General features: G+C 33.7%; 1 protein-coding gene across 2 annotated transcripts in view; it reads right to left on the bottom strand.

Annotated features, from left to right (window-relative positions):
• Positions 1 to 4,069: 4,069 nt before the first annotated feature.
• Positions 4,070 to 27,073, bottom strand: part of Arl4 (ADP ribosylation factor-like 4) — a 106,888-nt gene continuing 83,884 nt past the window's right edge. For both annotated transcript variants that reach the window (XM_088202288.1, XM_088202289.1), the window contains one exon: positions 4,070 to 6,271. In XM_088202288.1, coding sequence (XP_088058414.1) covers positions 5,490 to 6,125 — 636 coding nt within the window. In that variant the 5' untranslated portion in view covers positions 6,126 to 6,271 and the 3' untranslated portion in view covers positions 4,070 to 5,489. The remainder of the gene's footprint in view (positions 6,272 to 27,073) is intronic.

Genomic DNA, 27,073 nt, shown 5'->3' with positions numbered 1-27,073 from the left:
AAAAAAAAACTTTTGCGCAAAATATAAAACGAATCATGATATACTGTATATATTTGCGAAAACATCAACGCCATAAAAGTAGCTACCAGAAGTAGCCGCTTCGGACCGGTTTGCTGAAATACGCCCAGACTCCATTCTTCGGATGCCTCTTTATGTCGGTACTTAAAGTGCTTCATGACCCTATTCAAAGTTGTATTAGCTATGCATTGAAGAGCTGTGATGACTTTCAAACGAGGACTTTGCTCCCTTGTACCAGACGCATCCATACACCGCTAAGCTTTCAACTTTAAACCGACCCTTTCAGCTCATCGTAGCAGACATGGCATTGTGTATACACATCGTATACACAGGCCCATAAAAGTGAAATCTGATGTTGTTCACTTTCCATCGGAAGTCATCGGAAAAGGTGCAATAAATCACATATAAGGCAAACGCGAGACTTTCCATTTGTATCTTCTCGGACGCTTAGAAAAATCGCTAAGCCATCATCATACTTTCTAGATCAGACAGAGCCAAATTGGTCGTTAACGGGGTCGTTAATCGCGTTGATGATACGTTTGGAGATTGCTGATCTGAAACATGTCCGTTTCTAGGTCTTATTTTTTTAATCTAAAATATTATGCGCATTATATGACGGCTTGAAGTTCGCTAGAAGCTTAAACGAAAGCGATGATTCATTCATGTTCTTTTACATCCTAGTGAAGTGATGTTTTAGATTGGCACTGACTCAGTATAAATTGTTGTGTGTTATTTTTTTGATATGACGATGAAGTCACGATGCATTTCAGTAACATTGAAAGTTAAACTAAACCGCATGTTCTTACAGTATTTAATATTTGATTATTATCTATAAAAGTTAATATAATTCTAGAAATACTGTAGTATTATCTATGGCTCTTTTTTATTTTGTTCAAATCTATAATAAAACCATAAGTATTCTACACGGATTTGAGTATTATTCTAATACGTTAAACAATGCGACAATCGTGCTTCTCAGACCTTTCATATTATCCAAGTTGCTGTAATAAAAATAAGCAATAAAAGACATTTGTATAAATAATCTCGCACCTATATCCATTCATATGAAAAGATTAAGCATAGGATTATGTCGAATCGTACTAAGTGAATTAATACAATTACAAAAACAGACTAAGAGACACTAACACCCGTATCTCTCAATTCCACATTAATAAGGAATCCGATACATATGAATCTCACTATTAATATTTTGACAAAATCAATCCTACTGTTTTCTCTCTCTGACTGTCTGCCTCTCCTCATCGAAGTCCGGGCTTATATACTTTAGGGTTATAAAAAGTTTGCTGGCCAATCGCATATGTGCAGCGATCTTCCAGTCAATCGCTGCAGTCGCTTTGTAGAACGGCGAAATAAGTCTACGCTTTTAGAAAGCGACGTTCGCTCGTCCAAGGTCGTATTGCATATGCGGAAATGTCATGGATATGGTAATTTATGCTATCCGTGAAAGGGATTCTCTTAATGACAAATAATATTTACTGTGAACTCGTGTTTTGTGCGGTCCCCAAAACCCTTTACGCTATTATGCTGTTTATTGTTAATAAATGATCGTTTTTGGTTTATATGTTCCGTTTAAAAAATTAATGTCCCATGAAAATATATCAAAATAATATGCAACTAAATAGTATTGTTTTTCATATTACAGAATTTACATAAAATTTTAAAATACCTATTAATTCTTGATTAAAGACAATAATTTTAACATAAGGGATTGCAAGTACTGTTGCTGACACATCTTAAATTACAGTTAAAATATAATTACAAACTGTTTTCTTTAAAATCTAATATGAAAGAACAAGTATCGCATATAAATTGTCCAAGATGAAAATACAATAAGAGTGATTTATGTTTTTCAACTAACACTTTGGCTCTTAATTTAAGCTTTGTGTGTACTTCGAATCGATACACACTAATGTCATGAAGCTTAATGCTTGCACTACACTCTGGAAGTTGTCCGAAACGAAGTTCATCTGAATTCGGCCGAGGTCGCTGACTTCCGAGTAGCGGCCACACTGCCACAAATTTCATATGCCGTCCGGACGACGGCAGTAAATGACGTCCGGACGACGGCTTCTGTAACGTACAGCTGGCATATTTGCGCGCGATCGAAAAATGTGCCAAATAATTGCAATTTTTAAATTGTCATATTATTAAAATTACGCTACTGATAATTATAAAAGTTTGTGTGGGCACTCACCAATACAATATCAGTAAAAACTTTTCGGTCGTAAATATTAAATTTACGCAAAATTTTTGTCGGCTTTTGCAAAATTCCATAAGGCATAAAAAAAACAGAATACGAACACCACATCTGTGACTATCCTAGAATTTTTCGCCATCGATTCTTAATAAGAATTCGTTATGGTGTGACATTTATATAAGCCGATCTAGGAAAATACATAAGGATATTCAAAATATTTTTTTTAACAAAAGAAGTACCACTTATTATTTAATTTTATATGAAAAAAATATAATAACGATATCTGTTAGAAGAATATACTATCAAAAATATAATTTATCCCTTTTGGTGCCCAAAAATATTCAAAGATGTCAGTAAGAGTCTGTTGAAGTCCCCGATAAGCTTGTGGTATTATAACTCGACCATGTGACTACGATGCAGCGCTCGACATGCGTGTTGATCATAGGACGCCTACGCACGTACTGAAATTGAACTGAACTACTCGTTCTATCTCAGTTTGCGAAAAACCATATCATTATCTCTCTCACTCTCGTCATTTAACACGCGAGAGAGTGAAAGGAGAAGTATTTAACCACTCGCGCTCGAAAGAGCAGCTCCAATTTCAGTTTCTTTGCTGATTTTTGCCGACAATGTTTGGAAGCGCTCGAAGCTGGCCAAGTCGACTGAATTACCCCTACTTTACCTCCCGTTCTCGGTAATCTCGGACAACTTCTGAGAGATTTTAGACCGAACTCGACCGAAGTAACGCACTATATTTTCCGTCCTTGGCCAACCTTGGCCAATTTCCAGAGAGTGTAGTGCAGGAATAAGGTTTTCTTATACTATCGAACGCAATTGTGAACTTACTGCAACGTTATCAAATAAAAGATACACGTAGATAAGCCTAATTTGTGGCTTAGGAAGGAGGTGTATGTATTCGTATACTTATCAAAACACGAAGAAATGTGTCTAACACGCATGAAATGAGTCAATCGACGGAATATCTGGACTGTTTTAGATTTAGAAAGAGTGGCGCTTTCTGATGAGAGTAAAATAATTTTTTTCGGGTCAGATGGGATGCATACGTCAATTAGAAACAGCGCCAAACGATTTGTGTGTGCTTATTATATTCCGGAATGGAAGGTATCCACTTTGTTTAATTTAGAGTTTCTTAAATTTTAATTAAGGAAAGATATAGATAAATAAAAAAACCTTTTCAAATAAAAATGTATTATTTTTTAATTAATATTTTAATTAATAATACAATAATAAAAGTAAAACATCATAGTGGGAGAAAACATTACATATTTACAAAATTATACACATCAACGGGGTCAAAAATATGTTTACAAATTTAAAAACAAATTAAAGCGAAATCAAAGAAAATTCACATCAAATACACAGTATGTACGAAAAGTGAGTTTTATACACTTTTTTCGTTTATCAATGAATATTTAATAATATTAATATGTATATAATGCAATATTGCACTAACTACTTGTGGCACTTTGTGCAGGGGTTACACGCACACGCGTACACCCAAAGTATTTATATATTACACAAATTTCGACACATACAAAAGCAAGTGTGGCTATTGATACATACGATGTAGCCATTTAATTCCCGGATTGATGTTGCAACATTAAATTCATGTAAAATTCAGCATATTATAGATCACAGTTCTAGATTGAACAGCTGTCTGTTTTTGCGCAGTAAGCTATCGCGCATAATATTATTACATTATTTTGAAATATTATAGTATTTTCATTGAGACAATCAGAGAATTAAATAGCCACGCCTCGTATTTTGTTTATGTGCACGCTACACAGGAAGGAAAGGAAATAATAGATATAATAGTTATTGTATAGTATAATTATATGACATAATTAAATCAGACTAGTTTCTATGGACAACAGCGGGTTAAAGATGTATGTAAACATAGTATACAAATCGAACATAATATAACCACACACTTTTTATTATTTGGTGTCCAATGATTTTTTTAATATAATAATCATTAATCAAAACCATCCACCATTTTCGCACAGTCGGACGTTCTATAATCGTCGTATATTTTTATTAATAATCTAAAGCTTAAAATTATATCGTGGATGGCAAGATACATACACATTGTTAAAATTATATATTGTATATACAGAAATAAAAACAGTCATGAAATCGTTTAATTAAAATATATGTTACGGTAAAGCGTAGTAAAGTTTAAACAAAGTATTTGCAATGGACATATAATGAGGATGGGTGAAATAATAATATTAATATTTTTTTAGCTTAGACGGTTTAGTATACCTGTCACTTTAGTAAAGTAGTTTTGAAATAGTGTAAGTACTATGACATCTCACGTAAGTGATGCAGTCGATTTTTCACTAATCTGCTTAAACAGCTTCATGTAAATAGAACAAGACGTTCAAGTTGTGTATGTACAATTTTCCCGGTACACTTGTGCATTTACCATAACATATTGAAAAACAGAGTAATTTTTTTAGAGATTTTGCTAATACATAACAAACAACAACGCGTGAAAGTCACTAAAATCAATATGTAGTATATTTTTATTTAACCTCGTTATATTATTTATTATACAAACCGTTCGTTATGCACAAAATCTTTTACGTACGTACAGCTGTCGAAAACCCTGTGTATTATAATATAATTGTTACAATATTTTTATTGTAATAAATATCTTTTAGCGAAGACCCGATTCGGTTTTGGTCCATGTCGACATAATACAAATTTCTCTACATAGCAGCGAAAGATGTTCAAATTTGACGCGTATCTTTACTATAGATAGATGATAAACCAACGTGTAAAAAAATACATAAATACTTTGTGGGAACAACAGAGATTTTTTTTTATTAATTAATGAAATCAAATTTGAACAACTAACGCAACAATTTTACGTTCAAACGTGTCTTTATTTACATATATACGCGAACAATATAATCATAGTTCGCAAAAATACAAATAATCTATGGAAGCAATGGTAACAAAGTTTTGAAACGATAACATAATAACAACAGATTGCTTGTGCTAAAAATCAACTCAAATATAGCATGCACAGTATTATGTCCATAATCAGAACTTTCAGTCGTCCGGTAGCTTTAGCGTAAAGTTACCAGAAAAATCCATAATAACTAATTAGTTCCAATTACAAAGATTTCACTGCACATATATAAATATATTTACAAGTGTTTCCTCGAACCGATCAAATCATTTAAACTGTTTCGTCTATACACCAGTGGCACACATTCGCGGTTTATCTGATTCTTTTCTTGTTCACTTTGGCTAGTTTTCTTCTCTTCTGTATCATGTCGTACAAGGCCTCCATGCCTTCGTGAAGACCCTCTCCAGTGATGGCGCAAGCGGGTTGCACGTGCCAACAGTGAGCAGTGCCTTCCTTGGACCCGTGGGCACTGCCCCCTAGTTCGTGTAGACCTAATAACTTCTCTAATTCCTTTGGTTCCCTAGCTCCCGGCAGATCTTGTTTGTTGGCCAGGACTAAAATAGGCACGCCCGAGTTATCGGGCGACTTGGCCGTCCTGATCAGCTCCATCTTGGCCTCTTCCATCCTTTCTATATCGACTGAATCGAGCACGAAAACAATTCCGTCCGTGCATCTAGTGTAAGACTTCCACAGAGGTCGCAGTTTTTCTTGTCCTCCGACGTCCCACACCAAAAAATTAATTCCTTTGGCTTTGCCCACCGTTCCTTTGATCTTCTCGCAGTTGAAACCTATCGTCGGTACTGTGTTTAAATACTGGTCGAACTTCAGTCTGTACAAGGCGGTCGTCTTGCCGGCGGAGTCCAGGCCCAGCATGACGACGTGGAGTGTGCCCTGGGCCGTAGGCAGAGCGTCTAGCAAGCTTGAATTCTTGCCCATGTTAGCACCCATTATTCGAAGAAATACACCTGAAAGCACTCTTGTTCACCAAGCACGCGGACGGTAGCGACCACCCCCCGTTCGAAGCCAGGCTTTCAGCAAAACGCAACTTGGCGTCTACGCTTCATCTTGAGAGGAGCTGACGCTGCGGGCTACATCTGAAACAAAAAAATTAAGGTTAGATCAGAATTTTTACTCTTTGTCAATATGTCACCATCGAGTTTCAAAAATTAACAAATATTTTAAAAAAGTGCAGTAGGCACGGGATTCTCCTCTCTTCATCGTCACTGAGACATGAGCCAACGAGCCGTCGAGGATGATGCACCTAGACGGACCACCAAAGCATCGCCAAGAGCGCTCCAGCGCAACCACGGTCAAGGGCCAACCAAGCAACAGCCCCCAAGGAACCAAACAGCTGATAAATGGCATCGGCGGCATGTATTTGCTAGTAAGTGCTTGTCTAGAGAAGACGCTAAAGAGCGGACCTTCCAGAAATGGCAAGGACAGTGGGACACCTCCACGAAGGGTTGATGGGCATATCAGATCATCGGGAACCTGAGGGTCTGGTGCCAGAGGGAAGACGGTGAGACCAGTTAATATCTAACCCAAGTGCTCATAGAACACGGTTGCTGCAAAAGCAATCTATATATAATATACTAGGAGGAAACAGCCGAATGTAAGCACCGTGGGAGAGCCGTTGACGGCGCTTATCACACCGTATTCAGATGCTCAGCATGGACACGTGAAATTTCCATACTAAAATATGCTCTCGGCAACGAGGAAGAATTGTCACACACAGGCGTGGCTAGTGTGGGTGGCATTCACGGCAACTGTAATGACTAGAAAAATAGAAGAAGAGCGGCGCAGAAGGTAACCACACCGACAACCCTCATCGACGAGATGAAGTAAAATAAAAATAGCCCTAAATCGTTTTACATTTTGCATGGACTGGCGCCTTGAGCAATCATTTGTTAATGCAGCCCAGAGGATTTCCTCGGCTGGTTGGTCAGCCCGGGAGCCGCAGAGATTCCGCCCACCGCCTAGAGACGCAGCCCCAGCATCATGTCTAAGCCGACGGCAGAGAGCCCGAACGCCCCGGACATCTAGTATATATACGTATATATTTTGCAATATTTTTTCATAATGTTTATATGTCGCGGCAAACAATTTTATAACAGGCATGTGATTGCGTCTTAACCGAAACGTAGGCTCACAGTCCCGAAAAAGTATCAACATAGTGGAATCTGTACCTGTTATAATTAAAATTAAAATGAACAGAATCTATATGAACGCAAATTAGTTTCGTCTTTTAGAAAAGAAACGAAAATCACGATCTGAACCAAGGTCGAGTTAACGACTCCAATTAAAACAAACCCGCTAACTCGCGACAATCGCCGTTTACCTCTAAAGAGTTGCACGCAAAAATTCGCCCAGTCATGTGTGTGGTTATCTGATATTACCGTTGGTTTCTTCACATTTGAACCTGTCGATGAATAACGGATTCGTGTCTAGCGAACAGCTAATCACGTTTTGCGACTTGGTCGAGCGTGTAATTTTATGATTTCATCGCCAATCTGTCGAGCATCGCATGATCGCCCTCAGCCATCAATCTGGATTGTGCCACCAGACACACGTTTACAACCTTATTGGCAGATATCTCTTTGATTACTGCCTTGATTTTTTGGTCCTTCTGAACTTTCATGTATGTATGTACTTCTTAATAAAATTATTTATTCTTTCATTTTAGATTTGGTTGACTATTAATGGATAATATTATTTGAGTGATCAGGTGCACATTGCCCTTTAAGAATAAGTGATTCATAAATGTACATTTTTACTACCGATAAAAAAGATAAGCCTTGTAGAATTATTTCATTGGAAAGTAAATAACAAACGCGATTTTTTGGTAAATATTGTTGTTAAACGGTTTGCTATCTGTAGGTCGAATGAATCATTAAAGATAAGGCACATTATTACAAACTAACTATTTAGAAATCATACTTCAATGGCCTTTAAATAAAAATAACGAAAATTTATAAAATGTTTATGAATGCGAAAGCATTAATTTGAAAATGTGTACAAAACTGTAATCATTAACTGATGAAAGTTCAGATACGTTATTTTTTAGAATCATATGTATTATCATAGCTAGAGTTATTTTGTGTTAGTAGTAAATTTTATATACACCTAACAACCGGCATTGAAAGTCCTACTTAGTAGATCTTTAAGTGTTTTTGATTAATGGTCACGATGAATGGTAAGACTGACAGACAGAAGTAACCTCAAGCTGCTGGCGACATAGTAAATATATTAGATAACATATTTAGTGTTATGTTCATCATGAATAGTTGCATAGCACGCAAAGCGTTGCTCAACGCCTCTAGTCGCATTCTCAAACCGACGCCCATTATATTGCGACTTGTGACAGCGAAATTAATTATTGTTAAATCGCTGATGGTGAGGAACGACGCGACGATGAGTGAAAATTTTCCTCACTAGACGTGGGAAAAAATTAAGCCGATAATTGTTGATACACATCGTTCACATCATAGATGGATAGTTAGCTGCGAGTTGCGAGAGCGAGCGTAATAACTCACTTAGAGTAACTTCGAGCATTGTTAGGTGTTATATAAAAATTCACACCTAGTTGCTTTTTAGAACGAAGGACTTCAAGAAACGTGCTAATGTGGCTCGAATCAAAATAGGGTACAGCACATTCAAGAAGTGAGTGTTTAAGTTAAATTATGCCAGTAATGCAAATCGTGCTCGTGCAAAGAGCTAAAAAATGTAGATGGGAGGAGCAAAAAGGAAGCTCAGCATCCGAAGGCCGCTTAACCGTTAACGTTGAAGATGCCGCTGTACAATCCACTTTCTCACTAGGTCAGCCAGCAGCCTCCGGCCAACCTGATCTCGGAACTAGACATACCAGTCTAAAGCCATTGAGCACTTTACAGCGTCATTTAAAATAATTGCAACAGTCTCTCATTCACAGATTGAATACTTTTTCTATACTTAAGGGATTGTATATTTTTTAGATGGACCGCAGTTTATTTATATTTTAACGTAAATTTTCAGCTAGTGTCCTAAAAAAATTGTTAATTCAAAAGCAACGATCTTAGTTAATCATATAATGGCATTATATTCATTGAATATTATGCAAACTGGAGCAGTGATACTTAAACTTAAATACATCTAACAAACCACAATTCCAGTGGTTTTATTCCAAAGTATTCCAATATTTTTTCCTTCAATTAAAAATCGACCAAAGAATCACTAATTCTAAAATTTACGACATCATTCAAAAGAAGTTTGCAAATATTTTTATCCTCAGTTGTTTGTGCCGAAGAACAACTTTAAACCGAGAAGACTATTTCCATGTTTTAATCAGTGTATCGCTTTTATTATTAAACAATTATAAGACCTTTTATTTGAGGTCTGAAAGAGTGAGATTTAAATCTCAACTCAAAAAAGCTTTGTTTATCTTTTCTTGATAATATAGTTTACAGTGGCGCAAAAAATACGAAAACATTTTAGATTTAATTTAAAATAAAAATACCCTTAGACGTCTTGGACTAAATAAAATATTTCTTGTGAAACATTATTGACATATATAAAATAAAATAAAATAAAATATATGCCCCTGTATCTATATTATATATTAATTTTTAACTATATTCACTCATACCGCTCATACTCAAACTAGAGAGAGAGAATTTCAGTAGACATTCACGTGAATTTCACGTGCAATTTATCATTTTTACAAATTCAGCCATTTCAGACAGTTCACTCACCGTCGAGTTAGCGTCTGGCTCTTGACATCGTCTGGGTTTAATAACCATCGACATTTGTATATAAATTACATTTTTTCCTAATAATTAATATTGGTTACGCTCAATCGGCGATCGTTTCACGCACAATTGATGATAATAAACATTTATTTCAAAAGCGATATCGTAATTTTTATTTTGGGTATACCTAACGTTATTTAACCCTTTGCGCAACGTTGAACACGAATCGCTTTATGCATTATATTATAATAAAAATCGTGACTGAAACGTGATTTATCATACATGTATTGACCGTTTGTCAATCGGTTAGCTATTTGCAACTTTGACCTAAGGTCGTCGTAAAATTGCGAAACGGGGTTAATGACGTTTTATTCTTATTAAAATGTATCCTTTCACATATGCAAAAATGTGTATCGTAATAAAAAATATTTAAACGATTATTTTGTGATTCTTATTTATGATCTACTTTCCACATATATGTGCTGAGTAATCGTGAGAATCGAATTTGCTAATATTATTAATAGTTCAAACATCATTAAAAATAGATCATATCGTATTCTCTTATACAACACTTTATGAGTCAATCGGTTAACTCTTAAATGATCATCGAAAATTTTTCATATGGTACAATGCTATTATGCAATATTTTTCGTAATTGCTATAGCTAGTAGATTAAAATATATCTCTCAGAATATTTTTGCATTTAAATTTTTATGTCTATTTACAAAAATATGAACCTATCATGTTTTTTAATTCATTCAAAATCGCAAATCATTGACTATACTTTAACATATACTGTAACATATATACTTGATCTTTTCGTTACTTTGTCTGCGTCTCAAAAATTTAGATAAAATTTGAATTCAGGGATATCAGGTGGAAGTTATTGATGAAGTGCTGGCGGAAGCGAATGCCGAATAGAAATGAATTATATGCGCTCGGTCTGAATAGGGAGAAGTTTCTAGCTTGTCTATTCTCACTGCGATAGACAATTGAGAAGATTTGTGCATATAATCGAATTTATTTATTTCCGCCTGAATAAAAATAAATAATACATAAAAAATTTGTAAAAAAAAAATATATTTTTTTTTCATACAAAACGTATAGCGGGTGCTCAGTAGTTCTATACGATACTGAAAATTTAATTTTTAATCTTCAAAATCAAGCAGTTAAGAGCGTTAACTCTTCTGAAAGTCTCAAAATGGCTCGTATGGGGGCCGATCGAACTGATACATTGCTTGTTTTGAAGCAAAAAACTGCTTTTTTTATATTTTATTTAAATGAAGTTTAGGCTTTTAAACGTTTCATATATAGCGATATTTTCGTTAAAATTTAAACCTACCGAGTTTTTATACTTGTCGCCATTTTGCAGAAAATTGATACATTGGATTTTGCTAACAAACATATACAGGATGCTCAAGAATTCTATACTGTCACAAAAATTCAACTTTAAATATGTATAAATAAGCTTACACTGACCTTAACTATATTGCAAGTCTTATAAGCGAATGTATCGTGGGTTGATCGACTCATAACACTAAACGTATTTTGGAAAAAAAAAATTTTTTTTTTAATTTTTTTAAACGGTGTCATAAGAATATTCGAAATATCTATTTTGTATCAAAAATTCAAGTCTATATCTTTAAAAGAAACCTAATACTAGCGTTAACTATATGACAAGTCGCATAAAAGCTAGTATGGGGTCCCGGTCAATTTACCATATGACTTATTTTTTATTTACTTTTAAAATATTTGAGTCGTATGACCTTTGGAGATTTAGAAACTCTGCGCTTGTCATTTTGAATTAAATCTGTTTGTCAATGTATTACATTTGCCTGTGTTTATAAGGTTTATAAAGACTTCTAATGATCGTTGGGAATGCTTTTAGTTAATTCCTCAAAACCCTTGATCGTATGATAGTAAAGACTAAAAGTAGCTTGCTTATTGCGCTTTTAACGCGTATTGCGACAAGTTTTTTTGTCACAAGCATCAATTTTAATAAGAGCTTTATCTGGTCATTGGTCTGATTGATACACCATAGATTGTATTTTGATTACTAAAATTTATATATAAAAAAAAATATTTTTCAACATTAATATAAAAACACATCGATCTTTACTGATGTGCTTCTGAATAAGATCTAAAAATAAAGTGAATATTTGCAACAACAAAGGCAAATTCATATAACATTAATAATATGTTTAATTTCAACATAATATATAGTCACTAGAAACAGCCCTTATAAATCTATAATGAAAGTTGTAATTATAATTCAACACACCTACATAATGACTTTTTGGGTTTGCCAAAATTGTGGATGATTGGCACGGATTTACCTATAATGAATGTGTTCTATTGTGTGTTAACAATTTTTTGACAAAGAAAGATAAAGATAAATGATTCAGGTTATTATCCATATTTAAATACAAGGTCATTCTTTTTTGAAGTCAACAAAGCATGTTTTTACACAACCTTGTATATAGTTAAACCATCGATTATTATGGCATTGCGTGCCACAAACCCGAAACCCTCATGAATCAGTGCGCGAAAAGAATTCGTCGGCAGGTGTTCGAGTCTCTTATATTTTTCTACCTGCAATCTGGTTTTATCCCATTTGCGATTGGTTATCCTCAGGGCTCTCAGCGCGTCATCTTTTCGCTCTTCTAAGCTTTAAATATAATACGATACACACAAGATTTCGACATAAAAGGGTTTGATTGAGTAATTGCGTTTCGACAGACGATCCATTGTGAAGCCGCACAAAATCGGTATTGATTCGCTGGCAGTTCGGTTTTACCTGAGCACAGGTAGGTGTGTTATATACTTGAAGGAGTAACACAGGTAGGGTTTATATTGATTTAAATGGGCGAAGGTCTGAGAAGCAGCTTATTGCTTTATCAACAACAAATGGAGGACTTTCTTTCAAGGTTAATGTCGCCTGAAATGAAATTTCTTGAACCAATGCCATTATTTTGGCTAATAATTTCTCCAATGTGCTTCAAATATATTTGTTAGTTATAAATAGCAATCATCTTATTTACAATATAATCTGATTGCATTTTGGTAATTGGGAAGTTATATGATGTGTATATCTTGCGTCATTTGATATGTACACTAAGAAGAGTCAAGAGGAGCGTTATAAAAAATGATCTGCTCGCTGTGTGAAAAAAACGAAGACGAAAGGTTAATGAAAGTAATTGTTAGTCACGATGGGAACGAGACAATAGGGAGTAAATGGATCGCATCAATCAAAATGGTACCAGGCCTATTGTCGCGAGACTTGGACAGAGCGATCAATCACGAGCCGTTATCTCAGCGGAGCTGTTTTAATTTATGTGTTTTGAGGAAAAATAATTTTCCCACTGACTGAAAAAATCAATACGGATAAGTATTGATGCTTTAAAATTGGTTTGTACACATAAATTGATCGCAATTTGGTCATAAAACCGGTTTTACGCACATACGTGCATTCGTCATTCATAACCTAAATTCAAACATAGCTTCCGCAAAGTGGCATCGATGAGCTATTGCGCCGTCAGCTTCCGTGACATCTGGAAGTTGTCTCTTCCACCTGACCTGACGCCAATTCATGACGATGATCTGGAGCAGATCGGGCGTGACTAGATTCGCGTCAAGTGCACTCAATTATCCGATGAGCTCACATCGGACAAAGACATAGACGGATTGGACTTTGATCGGTCGTTAGAGATTTATGATAGAGATATCCAATGTGCATTCAACTCTGAATGTGATGTTCGAAAACCAGTGGCAATGGAAAGAATGAAAGATCAGGTAACCAAAAATGTTGATGAGAATATTAGTATTAAAAATAAAATTATTTTTACGAATTTTTCAATAATATGTATGCAAAAAGATGAAGCAAATGTGCACATATAAGGTTAGTATGTTAGACTTTAATCTACGTCGATATTCAACCGTGAGATTGGAAAATCCAGGGAAACCTAATTTGATAGGTAGGACGTATTATCTATCTATATTCTAGATACGTGGTATAAAATCAATATCAGAAAGTCGCTTTACAATATATAGAGCAAAGCAGCATCTATAAGACTCAAAAATCAAACAAAATAAATAATTTTGAAGATGTAAACATGTTTAAAAAATCATGTCAAACATTAACAATTAATATATTTTAACTTTTAGATCCATAAATCAATTTAGATAAGGTTGTTCATAGCTAAGCTTAGAGTGCAATAATTACTGTTTTTGTAATATGAAAAATAAAAATTTCAGTATAAAAATAGTCATAAAAAAGTAGTTCATTACGTTAATTTTTTAACGTAGTCTATTGCTAGATTTATGTTTTTTATTATACTTGATTTAATAATTTTGCACGAAAATTTTAATAGCGATTTTTTTTACATATATTTCACGTTATCTAATATGTGTTAAAAATCTTGTATAGTGTATTTAAAATATATTTATTTATTATTCAAGATTCGTTTAATAACGCGAAATACACACAACTAATTTTGAAACATTTCCAATCCTTCTAAGAAGAATGCATACATTTTTTGCCTCTTAATAATTTTATATTAAATTCCGAAATGGTAATTCTTAGATTTCCATCAAATTTTAAGCGGAAATTCCTCCACTGAAACTCGCCGAATTTTTATAATATCAGTGTCAAAAACGTATTATATGACGTTTATAAAATATGTCCTAATGTTTCAATTTTAGAATGTTTATAAAATAAAGATACTCGGTAATTATTCTATAATACTTATATAAAATCCTGGATTGGAGACAAGCATCCGTTATTGACCTTCCGAGACGTCTTCCGTCGTCTCACCATCTGATTAGATGTGCACAATGCCATATTTGTCCAAAGCAAGTATACCGTGCGTATAGATTTTGCTCTCGATTCGATCTCAAACTGGTCCCTAGCTTATGGCACTCGTGCGAGCACCTTTACGGTAGTATCGCCTAAACCCTAAAGCAGGGCCGGCCCTAGGTTATTTGGCGCCCCAGGCAAAAACTAAATTTGCGCCCCCCCCCCCCATTAATGTTTTTATAACTCATTACATCAGCTTAAAAGTATAATTTAATTTAAAGTAATCTAATAGTGTATTTGACACGATACTCTTTTTTGCGATTGTGGGTATTTAAAAATTTGTAGTTTTTTGTCGCGATTTTTTAACAAAACCTGTGGTAACACTCAAAAGCCTACGACAGGGCGATGCTCTAGCGTGCAGTCTGTTCAACATTGCCCTAGAAAAAGAAATCCGAGATGCCAAACTGGATAAACCGACAGTGTGTATAATAAATCGATAAAAATCTTCGCCTGCGCTGATAACATAGATATAGTGGCGAGATCAAAACAGGCACTAATAGAAGCCTTTAACGCCGTTGAATCATCAGCCAGGAAAATGGGATTGAAGATCAATGAAACGAAAACAAAATACATGTCGGTTATGCCTAGCTTGAGGAGCCAGTATCCTAAAAATCTCGAAATGAACGAGTACAATTTTAAGTGTGTCAGTGACTTCATATACCTCGGAACCCTATTAATAGCTACAAACGATGTCAGCAAGGAGATCAAGAGACGAGTAGTGTCAAAAATAAATGCTATTTCAGCCTAATAAAACAAGTCAAATTGCGGACACCATCTCGTCGTACAAAAATATTGCTCTACAAAACGCTTATCAGACAAGTTCTGACACAAAGTTTAGAGAGCTGGACACTTACCAGGGCTGACAAAAGGCTGCTTGACATATTCGAGAGGTAAGTGCTCCGCATGATATATGGCACTATATACGAGAGCAACGAGTGGCGTATACTCTACAACCTCTTCCAAGAAGAGAGTGTCTCCAGAGTGTCATCAGAGTTGGAAGACTCCAGAAAGAAAGTTGGAAGAAAAATATTATTGTAACCGGTGAATGTTCGCTTTATATTAAGTTAAAAAAATGGGATAGCGAACCTAACCTGACCGGCGAACGGTTGATGATGTTCGATTTATATAAAGTTGAAAAATATGGAACAGTGTACCTAGCCAATCAATGACCGGTATATATGAAGTTTACTCGATTAATAGCGAACTTAATCTATGTAGGATCGCCATCGGTGTTCTCCTCCCATACTGTTAATCTTTCAACAGCCCGACTTCGCGGCTTCCACCCTCTTGAATACCGACGGCGAATACTTGAATACATATATTTGTAATATAAGAATCCTATCACAGAAATTTCATGGTTGGTTATATAGCATAAATGTTTTAATTGAGGTACTATTAAGAAATAAAACAGGCAAACACACAAAACAAGCAATTTTACATACATAATTATTAGATAAGAAATATTTTTTTTTTAAATATGGTAGAAAGTTAATTTTTAATACAAATAGAAACATTTTTAAAAAAATCACTCGGAGCTGAACCGTAGAGCGTAAAAACCATAGAGTAAAGAATATCATATAATATTCTACCGATATATATATTTTTTAACTGAACCGGAACGAAAAAAATAACGATTCGATGTCCTGATTATATAACATATTTTAAAATAAAAACATTTATAAACAACAAAAATAGTCATTATTAAATAAAATCCGCTAGCTTTAATAAAAAAAATTTGATAAGCTAGGAACCTCACAAATATGAAATAGCTACTGGTATTGTTTGAACAGTCTGTCAGATTTTCTCAGAAATTCTAGTCGTCCTCCCCATTGGTGCTTGCTTGTAGATTAGGAGATTAGGACAAGCGTTTCATGCTTGACATTACAAAATTAAAAAAATTTGTATTACGTTTGTAAAAGTATAATATTTTAATCGATTAAAATCATCTAACAAGTGAAATTTTGTTTTCTCGCCTTTGAGTTTGAAAATGTATTAATAATATCAGATACGTCAAGTTTTTGTGCTATTTCATTTTCTATTGATATTATTGCTAGGGAATTAAGACGTTCACTAGATAAAGTTGATCTTAAATAGGTCTTGATTAGTTTAAGTTTGCTAAAACTGCGTTCACACGAAGCAACTGTTATCGGGAGAGTTAATAAAATTCTTAAAGCAATCCATAAATTCGGCAAAACATTTTGTAATTCGTTAATTTTTATAAAATTCAATACTTCTATTGGAGTACTATTACCTTCAAGTATTAAGGTGCCAATTATTTTAATTTCTTCGCATAAATCATTACCATTAATATCACAATTATCTCCATCTTTAAGAATTAAATCTAATTTTGCACATTGTGTTTTAAGGTTGTTTAATTCAGGAACATGTTTTAAATCAAATAAAAATCCCCAAGTTTTCTGAAAATCATCTGTTTGTTGAAAGCGCTCTTTAAGAGAGCTTAATATATTATCTAAAATTATATTAAAAGTATTGTTTTTAAAGTTTTCTTCCGGGTTATTGCTACTTTCATCCACGCATTCATAATCAAATAATCGTTTTTTCCGACGAGTTCTTTTTTCAATAAAGATTGGTTCTATTTCCAATAGTTTTGCTAATTCTATTCCCTCATATTTAGCCTTATCAAATCCATTCACACGATAATCTGTTAAATATTCCGTACACGATTTTAATAATGATATTATTGATCCTAAATCCATACTTTTAGACTGCATCGATTTACTAATTAAATTGATACATTTCAAGATGTCATACCAAGTTATGAGGATCGTGAGAAATGATAAATCACAAAGCTGTTCGGATAACGTTAAAGCTTCGTGTTTAATTGCGGGATCTAATGAATTATCACTAAGTGTAGTCAGGGCGTCATGTACTTCAATTATTTGATTTTTTATCGGTTTAATACATTCGATTCGACTTTCCCAACGTGTTTCACTAAGTGGTTTTAAAGTAAAATCTGTTAGTTTTTCTGATAAAATTTTCCACCTTGCAGTTGATGCTGAAAATAACGTGTAAAGCCTATTTATGATTCCAAAAAAAGTAACTGATTCTACACAAGACACGGCTGAATCACAAATGACTAAATTGAGAGAATGACAACCACAAGGAACAAAAAATGCTCGCGGATTTTCAACTCGAATACGCGATTGAACGCCTTTATTTTTCCCTTTCATATTCGAACCATTATCGTAACCCTGCCCTCGACAATTTTTTAAATCTAATTTATGTTTTTCTAATAGCCCCTTAATTACTTCGAAAATTGATTCTCCCGTTGATTCATCTAATTCCTGATAAGTGATAAAATTTTCTTCTACTTTAATATTACAGTCATCAATATTTACGTATCGGATTGTAAATGATAATTGTTCCTTATGACTGATATCAGGTGTGCAGTCTAAAATAACGCTAAAATATTTAGATTTTCTGACGCGGCTTAAAATAGTATCTCTAATAGCAGATGAAATTAATGATAAAATTTCGCCCTGAATTCTATTACTACAATAAGAGGTGTTAGTTTCCTTAGAAATTACGCGCCGCACGTGTTCGTGCATAGTTACATCATATTTACTCAATAATTCAATAAGTCCTAAAAAGTTTCCGTTATTTGGGGTAAACAGTTTATCAGACGAGCCTCTAAATGAAAGATTATGTTGCGATAAATATAAAATTACGTTATACAGTCTTTCGAAAATCAGCTTCCAATGATCTCTTTCTTTTAAAATGACAGACTGTAGCTCTTGATCTATACATTTACCAGATTTAAATCGCTGAAGAGCTTCGAAATAATTTATGAACGCCTTTTTATGTTCAGAAGAATTTTCGTGGGAATTTAAATAACTATGAATATTTTTCCAATCACAACATCCTTTAAATCCTAACGAGGATTTAGAAAAACAGAATAACTTACAACAAATACAGAAAACCTTATTGGATTTTATTGAGTAAAATAGCCACCTTCTAAGGTAAGCTTCTCCATTACTTGACTTGCGGTAATACATACTATTTGTAAATGAACGATTTTCTTCATCTCGCTGATATATAATATCATGATTAACTGTTGCAGATAAATTTGACAAAATGATACTATCTCGAATAGATGATTTAAGGGGAATAGGCCACGTAGCTGGGTCATCAAATTTGATAGTGGAATTTATGTCTGTACTAGATTCGACCGTTTCGATTTGAAAATTATTAATAGTATTTTCACTTACTCTGTTAATATTAGCATTTTCACTGATAGGATTTTCATCGAGAAAAATATTTTTTGACAAATTATTACTATCAATGTTTGTGTTTTTTTCACTAGTAGATCCGTTATTGAAAATAATGTTATTTAATAAACTATTATTATCATTATTTGAATTATTTGATACAATATCGTTCATACTATTTTCAGGAATATTCTTATTAAAGAAGCTAACAAACAATTTCGAACATTCTTGAATGTTTTGTTCTTTTACCAATTTTCTTTTTCGGTTTTCAGCTCCGGATAATTTTTTTGATGCCATTATTAAGGGTTGAATTATTTTTTTGTAGAATATAAAGATACTAAATACTTATATGTTCTTAAATAATTAAAATATCTTTACCAAGCATTAAAAAGAAAAATAATTAAATATATATTAGAAGCGATAAATTATAAAAAACTTAATAAGTAGTAATGAAATAATCAAAAAGCAGTTTTTTAACTAATTATATATACATATAAGATAAAACCAAGACAGTATTAATATAATATAATAAATAAGAAAGGTGATACTCAAAAATCACGATGTTTTAAATTAAATTTTATTTATGTAAGTATTTATGCTATTTAAAGAGAAATAATATAAAATAATACTAAGAGTAACGATTTACACGAATGAAATACAAAAATTACTTTCAGTATTTATCCACATAAAATGAAATATGAAAATAGAATATTATAAACAATTAATAATTATTAACAAAAAATCTTATCTCTTATCCTGCAGTACCGCTTTCCCAAAACGATAATCCCTTACTGATGATTTATTTAAGCAGATCGAATCATTCGATATACTTAAATACACGCATGCCTCTACATCTCTTTCACTCTAGTTACTAACACGCGAGCGATCGAGAGGGAAAGTGTTTCACCGACCGACACTGATCCAAAGGTCAAAATTCACACAAGGTCAAAATTTTGTTGTCCGATCTCTGTCTGTACACAGATTGAAAACATTTTTTAAATCTTAGAAATAACTACCAACTCCGATGTAAAAATAATCAAATCAGATATACCAAAAGTTGACGTTTTATGAAAGGAAATGAGTAATAATGTGTTGCGTTGATCACAAACCATCGACTCAATTTGTTTATTTTTTTACACACGTTTCTTATATATTTTTAATATTTTTTAAGAATATATAAAAGGTTGAACATTTCACACGTTTTATGTATCCGGTCTGTAGATGAATTGGTTGTATTGTATTCTATACATATGACAAATAGAAATAATATATGCATGTTTTTATTGCTTTAGAGCGAATCGCGCTTAGGTCATCGTATTAGCTCGGCAAATAATATCAGATTATATTCTATAACAATATTTTTTGATAATTTTAAGTGAATATTGCGCCTTTATTTGGTATCACGGCGCCCCACAAGATCCAGCGCCCCAGGCGGTCGCCTGTACTGCCTGCCCCTCGGGCCGGCCCTGCCCTAAAGGAAGAATACTCAAAGATTAAACTGGGAAACTAGGTCGGGCCATCGATAAACAAGGGATTGACGGAATTGATGGCGCGTATCCCGCATCCCGCAGGAGAGGCAAGACAAGAATATCTTTTAGGCACAATGATATATTTTCTGAAGTAAATAATACAACGAATTCGCAACACGCTCGAGTTCAATTAATGTTTAGCCAAGAACGTTCGTTTGGTCCATACGGAAGTTTACATAAACATTGTATTAACACATCATCAATCACTTTGTAAAATCGTATGTAACACGAGGCCTATGAGCGATTCAACTGGGTCTAATAGAATAAGAGGAGCTGACGTTGATAAACTCGCACTCGAGTGAGCTTATGAGAGGAATTTTCTAATCAGCATCGAAATAAATAAATCTCTCCTGGTCTTCGGGGACTTAAAAGTCAGCGTGGGGCCAAGTCAGAACTGTGTGACCAACTGGCCCGAGAGACCGACCCCATTAGCCCGTCAATCATCATCATCATCATTGGAGTGACCGAGGAGAATGAGGCACAAGGTGGAAATTCCGGACGAACACTAATATCGGGTCCTCGTAAAATTAGGATCATCCGCCCTATTCAATACAATGAATTTTTAAAACATATGCTAGTAAATATATAAGCAATACCGACATGTTGAGAAGGCTAATCCTATATTATCGTTTAACGCTTATCTCAAAAACAGGTGTGCGTCGCAATTTTTTGTGAAGTTTGTGCTATGTTTCAAGACGCAAAGATCAGTTCAATAATTTATTTAATTTAATTTATTTATTTAATTTAATAAACATTTCATCTTAATTGGAACATTTTTATCAGATCAAATTAAAATTAACATTGATGACATAAACATTATCACAAATATGGTTCAAGTTGACAGATCTATTTATTTTCACAAAATTAAATTAGAAGAAGTCATAATGTATACAAACAAATTAAAAAATAACTCAGCACCTGGTATTGAGGGTATTACAGTCAATATATCGGATACATACGATATATCGGATGTGTATAGAACAGCGAAAATAAGAGATGTTTAGAAAGCATCGGTTTGTAGTAATATAATAGATGTATCTCTTTTTATCCACTTTCACCTATCCGCGTCTATCATATTTCACGTGTTCGATTCTCACCAAAGGCCAAGCTTTTGTATGCTAGTCGTTTAAATTAAACTCGATGAATTAACACTTTGTTGGGCGACCTTCAAACTTGAATAAACTTTCAACTTTCACACAAGGGCGAAAGGCGAAACAATAACAGTAAAAAAAGTGTAACCTTGAATTGAAATAGCCTACACAATGTTTTGTAAACAATTCAAGCATAATATAATAAAAGCCGACTAATGACCGGAAAATGTATTTTATTAAACCGTACGCGTTTTATATCTACATTTTTAGGGGGTTGGTCGCAATTTCGAGATTTTCGACGACGAAAATCCTTCGCAAGAATTCGAAGAACATAAACAGCGGTCCATTATCATAAATTCGACAGCCATTAGGGCCATTCCACGTCGAGTAGTCGTACATAAAAAAGAAAAGGGGATAAGATATGAGCGAAACGATCAGTATGGTAGACATTAAAAGTTAAAGACAAAACGCATAAAAGTCACATTTCCGTTGACAAGACAGCGTCTTCTTTAGACTGTATATCTCCAAACAGTATTCATGCCCTTCTCAATTGAGTTTAAATATATCTTCGGAAGCGTGAGCTTCTTCGATTTAGTGCGAAACGTGCCATCTATATTGGTGAGCAGAGTTCGTAGACCCTTGAATATTTATTTAATATTAACTTAACACAAACCCATTAATATACATTATTAACTCAATTAAAGTGATCTGAAACATCTTTTAAAGTTATAAAGTATTAAATTTTATTTGCTAAAACTTGAGAGTTGGATGAAGTTAAAACTTCGCCATTAAAAATATAATTAAAATAATACTGTATCTAAAATAAAAATGTCTATTTATATCAACTGTAAAAAATTGATTAAAAAAAAAACAGAAAATCCAAAGCATAAATAACATATTAATGTCCAAAAAAACAATACTAACAAATATAAAATATGGAAAATCAAACGTCCGTTTATTAACCAAAAATCCCGAAACAATTGACTAAGAGCAGTATGCAATTTATACATCTGTGAGGAGCTTGGATTGTTGGTGGAGATTTATTAATTTATATTTTACATTAACATATATATCCGGAGGCACAGATTATCGTAGTTCGTTCTCCTCAGAAAGACTAAGTGGCGCAGATTCCTGTCTGACCCTCTAAAGAGGTCCTCGTTCCGTGGAGGTAACTCAAAAGGCTGCCGTCTCAGTGGAGAGTGCCGTTGGAGGCTTAATTGTTTTAAATACATATAAATTTAAGATATAATATTTTTTTTTAATTCAAAATGTAATTCAAATTATTAATAATAATGACTATATCTTTATACATATGCTCGAAAATACTGTTTTATTTTATAAAAACGAACTGTTTCAAATCTGCCCAATCGATTATGATGCTTAAAAATAATATTCATGTATTTTTTTAAATCAGACAGTATATAATAGTATGAGATTATTTTTATATTCGAAAATAACAATTAGACTGACAAATTGACTTTGATTCACTGAATATAAAAAAGAAAAGTTTATGAAAACTAGTTCGTGGTCTATTTAAAGCAGCTGATGATGTATCGGAAAATCCAAGATTTCCAAATATATTTATATGTAATTTAATAGGAATATGCATGTGAAATCAGAATATCGCAAAATCAAATTGACTCCGAAAGCTCCCAATTTAGTGGTTTTGCAACGGCAGCACGCGGGATAACAGGGAGCAACGACCGATTCGCTTTGAACGTTTCATAACTAATTTATGGTCCTGAAATAGGTCGAACGAATACGGGAACTCCGGTGACCTGGTTCAATTGCTTTTTCCATGGCGCTCTCTCTCACATGGCTGCTATCAATCAGTTTTACTGGGATCTGACTTTATAGATAGGTACCGGTATATATTAGCCGTAGAAAACGTATTACGTGACACATTTGCATTAATAATAAAACATACATTTATTATAATACTTATAATGGAAAATTTTAAACGGATAATTTGATTAAAAAGGAATATTACAAGTCATGCGTTCAAGCATGTAACGAAAAGTAATAATTAAGAAGAATTTGTGGTAATCTAAAAAATATAATTTAGCTTTATAAAATGATATTTAAAAATTCCTGAATACGGATAAACGTAATATCCCAAGAAGAGAGAAGCATTGGAATAATATATCAAAAGCAAAAATATGATTGACGTGCATTTAATTAAAAATATGTAATGGATACATTTTTCAGAGATGTCAATATTTAATGAAATATACTGTCATAAAAAATATTAAAATACTCAAAACATTGTTAACCCTTTGGACGCGATAGTCGACTACAGTCGCTCAATTGATTTTTTTATCTCTTTACGCAAAAATCAGTAAAAAAAAAATGTTTTTAAGAAAAAAAAATTTTTTGTGAATAAACATAAAATATCATTTTAAATAAATAAAAATTAAGAAATCAGAACATTTAAACACAGAACCAAAGTAAAATTGGAATTTAAAAAAAAAAAAATTTTATATTTATTTTTGATTAACGCATCCAAAGTTTTCTCACAAGTCTTTGCGTTTTTTAAGGTGCGGGTTAAAATGAGTTACAAATTAAAACGTCTGATGCCTGCACTACACTCTTTGGAACTTGGCCAAGGTTGACCAAGGACGGAGAACATAGTGGGTTACTTCGGTCGAGCTCGGTTCTGCCCGCTCTAAAATTTTTCGGAAGCTGTCCGAGGTTACCGGGAGGTAAAGTAAGGGTAATTCAGTCGATTTGGCTAGCTTCAAACGCTTCCGAACATTGTCGGCAAACGGACCGAAGTCAAAGGAACCGAAGTCGGAGCTGCTCTTTCGAGCGCGAGCGGTGAGATACTTCCTCTTTCGCTCTCTCGCGTGCTAAGTGACGACAGTGAGAGAGAGAATGATATGGTTTTTCGCAAACTGAGATAGAACGAGTAACTCGGTTCACTTTTAGTATGCGCGTAGGCGTTCTATGATCAACACGCATGTCGAGAGCTGCATCGTAGTCACATGGTCAAGTTATAATACCACATGCTTATCGGGGACTTCAACAGACTCTTACTGACATCTTTGAATATTTTAGGGCACCAAAAGGGATTAATTATATTTTTGATAGTATATTCTTCTAACAGATATCGTTATTATATTTTGTTTCATATAAAATTAAATAATTAGTAGTACTTGATTTTGTTAAAAAAATCGTTTCGAATATCCTTATGTATTTTCCTAGATCGGTTTATATAAATGTTACACCATAACGAATTCTTATTTAGAATCTATGGCGAAAAATTCTAGGATAGTCACAGATGTGTTGTTCGTATTCTGAAGTATAATTTTTATGCCTTATGGCATTTTGCAAAAGCCGAAAAAGATTTTGCGTAAATTGAATATTTACGACCGAAAAGTTTTCACTGATATTGTATTGGTGAGTGCCCACACAAACTTGTATAATTATCAGTAGCGTAATTTTAATAATATGACAATTTAAAAATTACAATTATTTGGCACATTTTTCGATCGCGCGCAAATATGCCAGCTGTACATTACAGAAGCCGTCGTCCGGACGTCATTCACGGCCGCGACAGTGTGATCGATTACTCGAAGTCGTAGGTATCGGCCGACTTCAGTTGTAACGACGACCTCGATTTGTCTGATATGATTTTTAAATCCATTAAAATAAAATTGTTTTTTTGCACTTTTTAGACATATACATATTTTTCTACTCATATTCCTTTATTTTGTATACCATTTAAAAATGTGGGAGATCTTTATGCTCTATTCTGTATAATAGTAACATAATGTCAATTTATATAAAATACAAAATTTATGAACTGGTTTATGAAGAAAGTGTATGAATTTATATATATTTATATAATGTATTATAAATAAATATGGAGAACCTTCAGTCAATTTATAATATATTTTGTATATTTTCCATTGATATTTCAAAGCGTATAAACATGAAAAAACGTTGATTGTACGCTTTTATGAAATAAATATGCTTTAAAAGTCAAAAAAGAACTGGATCAGCAGATAAAGTTAACCGAATGAGACAAGGCAGAAACAACATTTCAGACTTGACATAACACAAACCCTTCTCTTCTCAAATTCTTTTAGGTTCGCGTCAGAACTGTGAAGAATAGCAGACAACAACCGAATTCACTTGGCTGGATAATCTGATTTCACTTACATCCCCGGCCTTTGATTGTTGATGTTGTAACTATACTTTATATTGGCCCAACCCAACGAATCGTAAATCGTGTCGTATAAACCGATCCCACATGTTCGCTAAGAAATTGACTCCATCGGCCTTAATAAAAATTTAGTGTCGAGAAACAAGCCATAGGGGTGGGTGAGTTGCTGCTGCTCACAACTTTCGATGATGAAAGAGTATAGGGGCACTTTCAAACAGGCGCAAACGGAGTTTCGTCGGCTCAGGTCTTTATTGGCGCAGTTTCCACGAATGAAATGAGATTTTCCTCGCCGGAAAATACACAATTTTCTCACTGTTTAAACATAGTGCGCGATACGTGCGAGTGCACTCCTGTTTGCCAAACAGCAAACGCTTATTGACTTAACGAGTTCGAGTGCGCATCGATTCCAACTTGAACTCAGATTAATAATGAAAAACGAGCGTTACTGAGACGTAATATCGTTCACACATATGTACAAACACAAGGGAATTAAATGGCAAAACAACCGATCAACTAAACAGCGTCACTGATTAAAAATACACTCTATCAATTAAGGATTATATACAATAGCAACTAAAGTATTAAAAGCATACAGAGAATAGAGGATTAGATTTAAAAATACTTGTACCAACAAAGGCAAGTTAGGTCTTTATATGTGACACGCCTATATCAAACATGTTCATATCTTATGATTTCTTTACTATATATACATATATGTACATACTACATATTGAATAGATATACATACATATATATATATATATATATATATATATATATATATATATATATATATATATATATATATATATATATATATATATATATATATAAATACAAAAAAAACTTATATAAGTTGTAAAATCGATTCATATCTATATAACACTTTCTTAATAATAACTTTCAGTCCGTAACACAATCTTTTTGAAAGCCTCGCAATTTTCTCTAAAACTAATTTAGCACATGTTTTTTTGCCGACTGTACCGTTTTTCGTATAAATAAACTCCACGGCGCAATAAAAACGGAATAATAACGCAGTAACAGCCCGCCGCCGAGTTTAATCCAGAGTTAAATCCCACCCATCCACCGAGTTCCCGTCGTTAACACACCTTAACTTGCGGGGGTGGGATGGCGAGAACGACACAGTGAAAATAAAATAAAGTCAGACGTTCTATACCGAAGTTTAAAAAATCCAGTTAAAACCCAACGAATTACGTAACACGCGGAAACTAGATAAAAAAACACCATACACTCAACAGTCGAAGGAAATTGCTCAGATTGCCGGTGTTCGATATCGAAC

Source organism: Plectrocnemia conspersa, unplaced genomic scaffold, assembly GCF_051122295.1.
Source record: "Plectrocnemia conspersa isolate PC_06_02 unplaced genomic scaffold, ASM5112229v1 ptg000013l, whole genome shotgun sequence".
Lineage (NCBI taxonomy): Eukaryota > Metazoa > Arthropoda > Insecta > Trichoptera > Polycentropodidae > Plectrocnemia > Plectrocnemia conspersa.
This window is presented reverse-complemented; position numbering and strand designations above follow the sequence as displayed.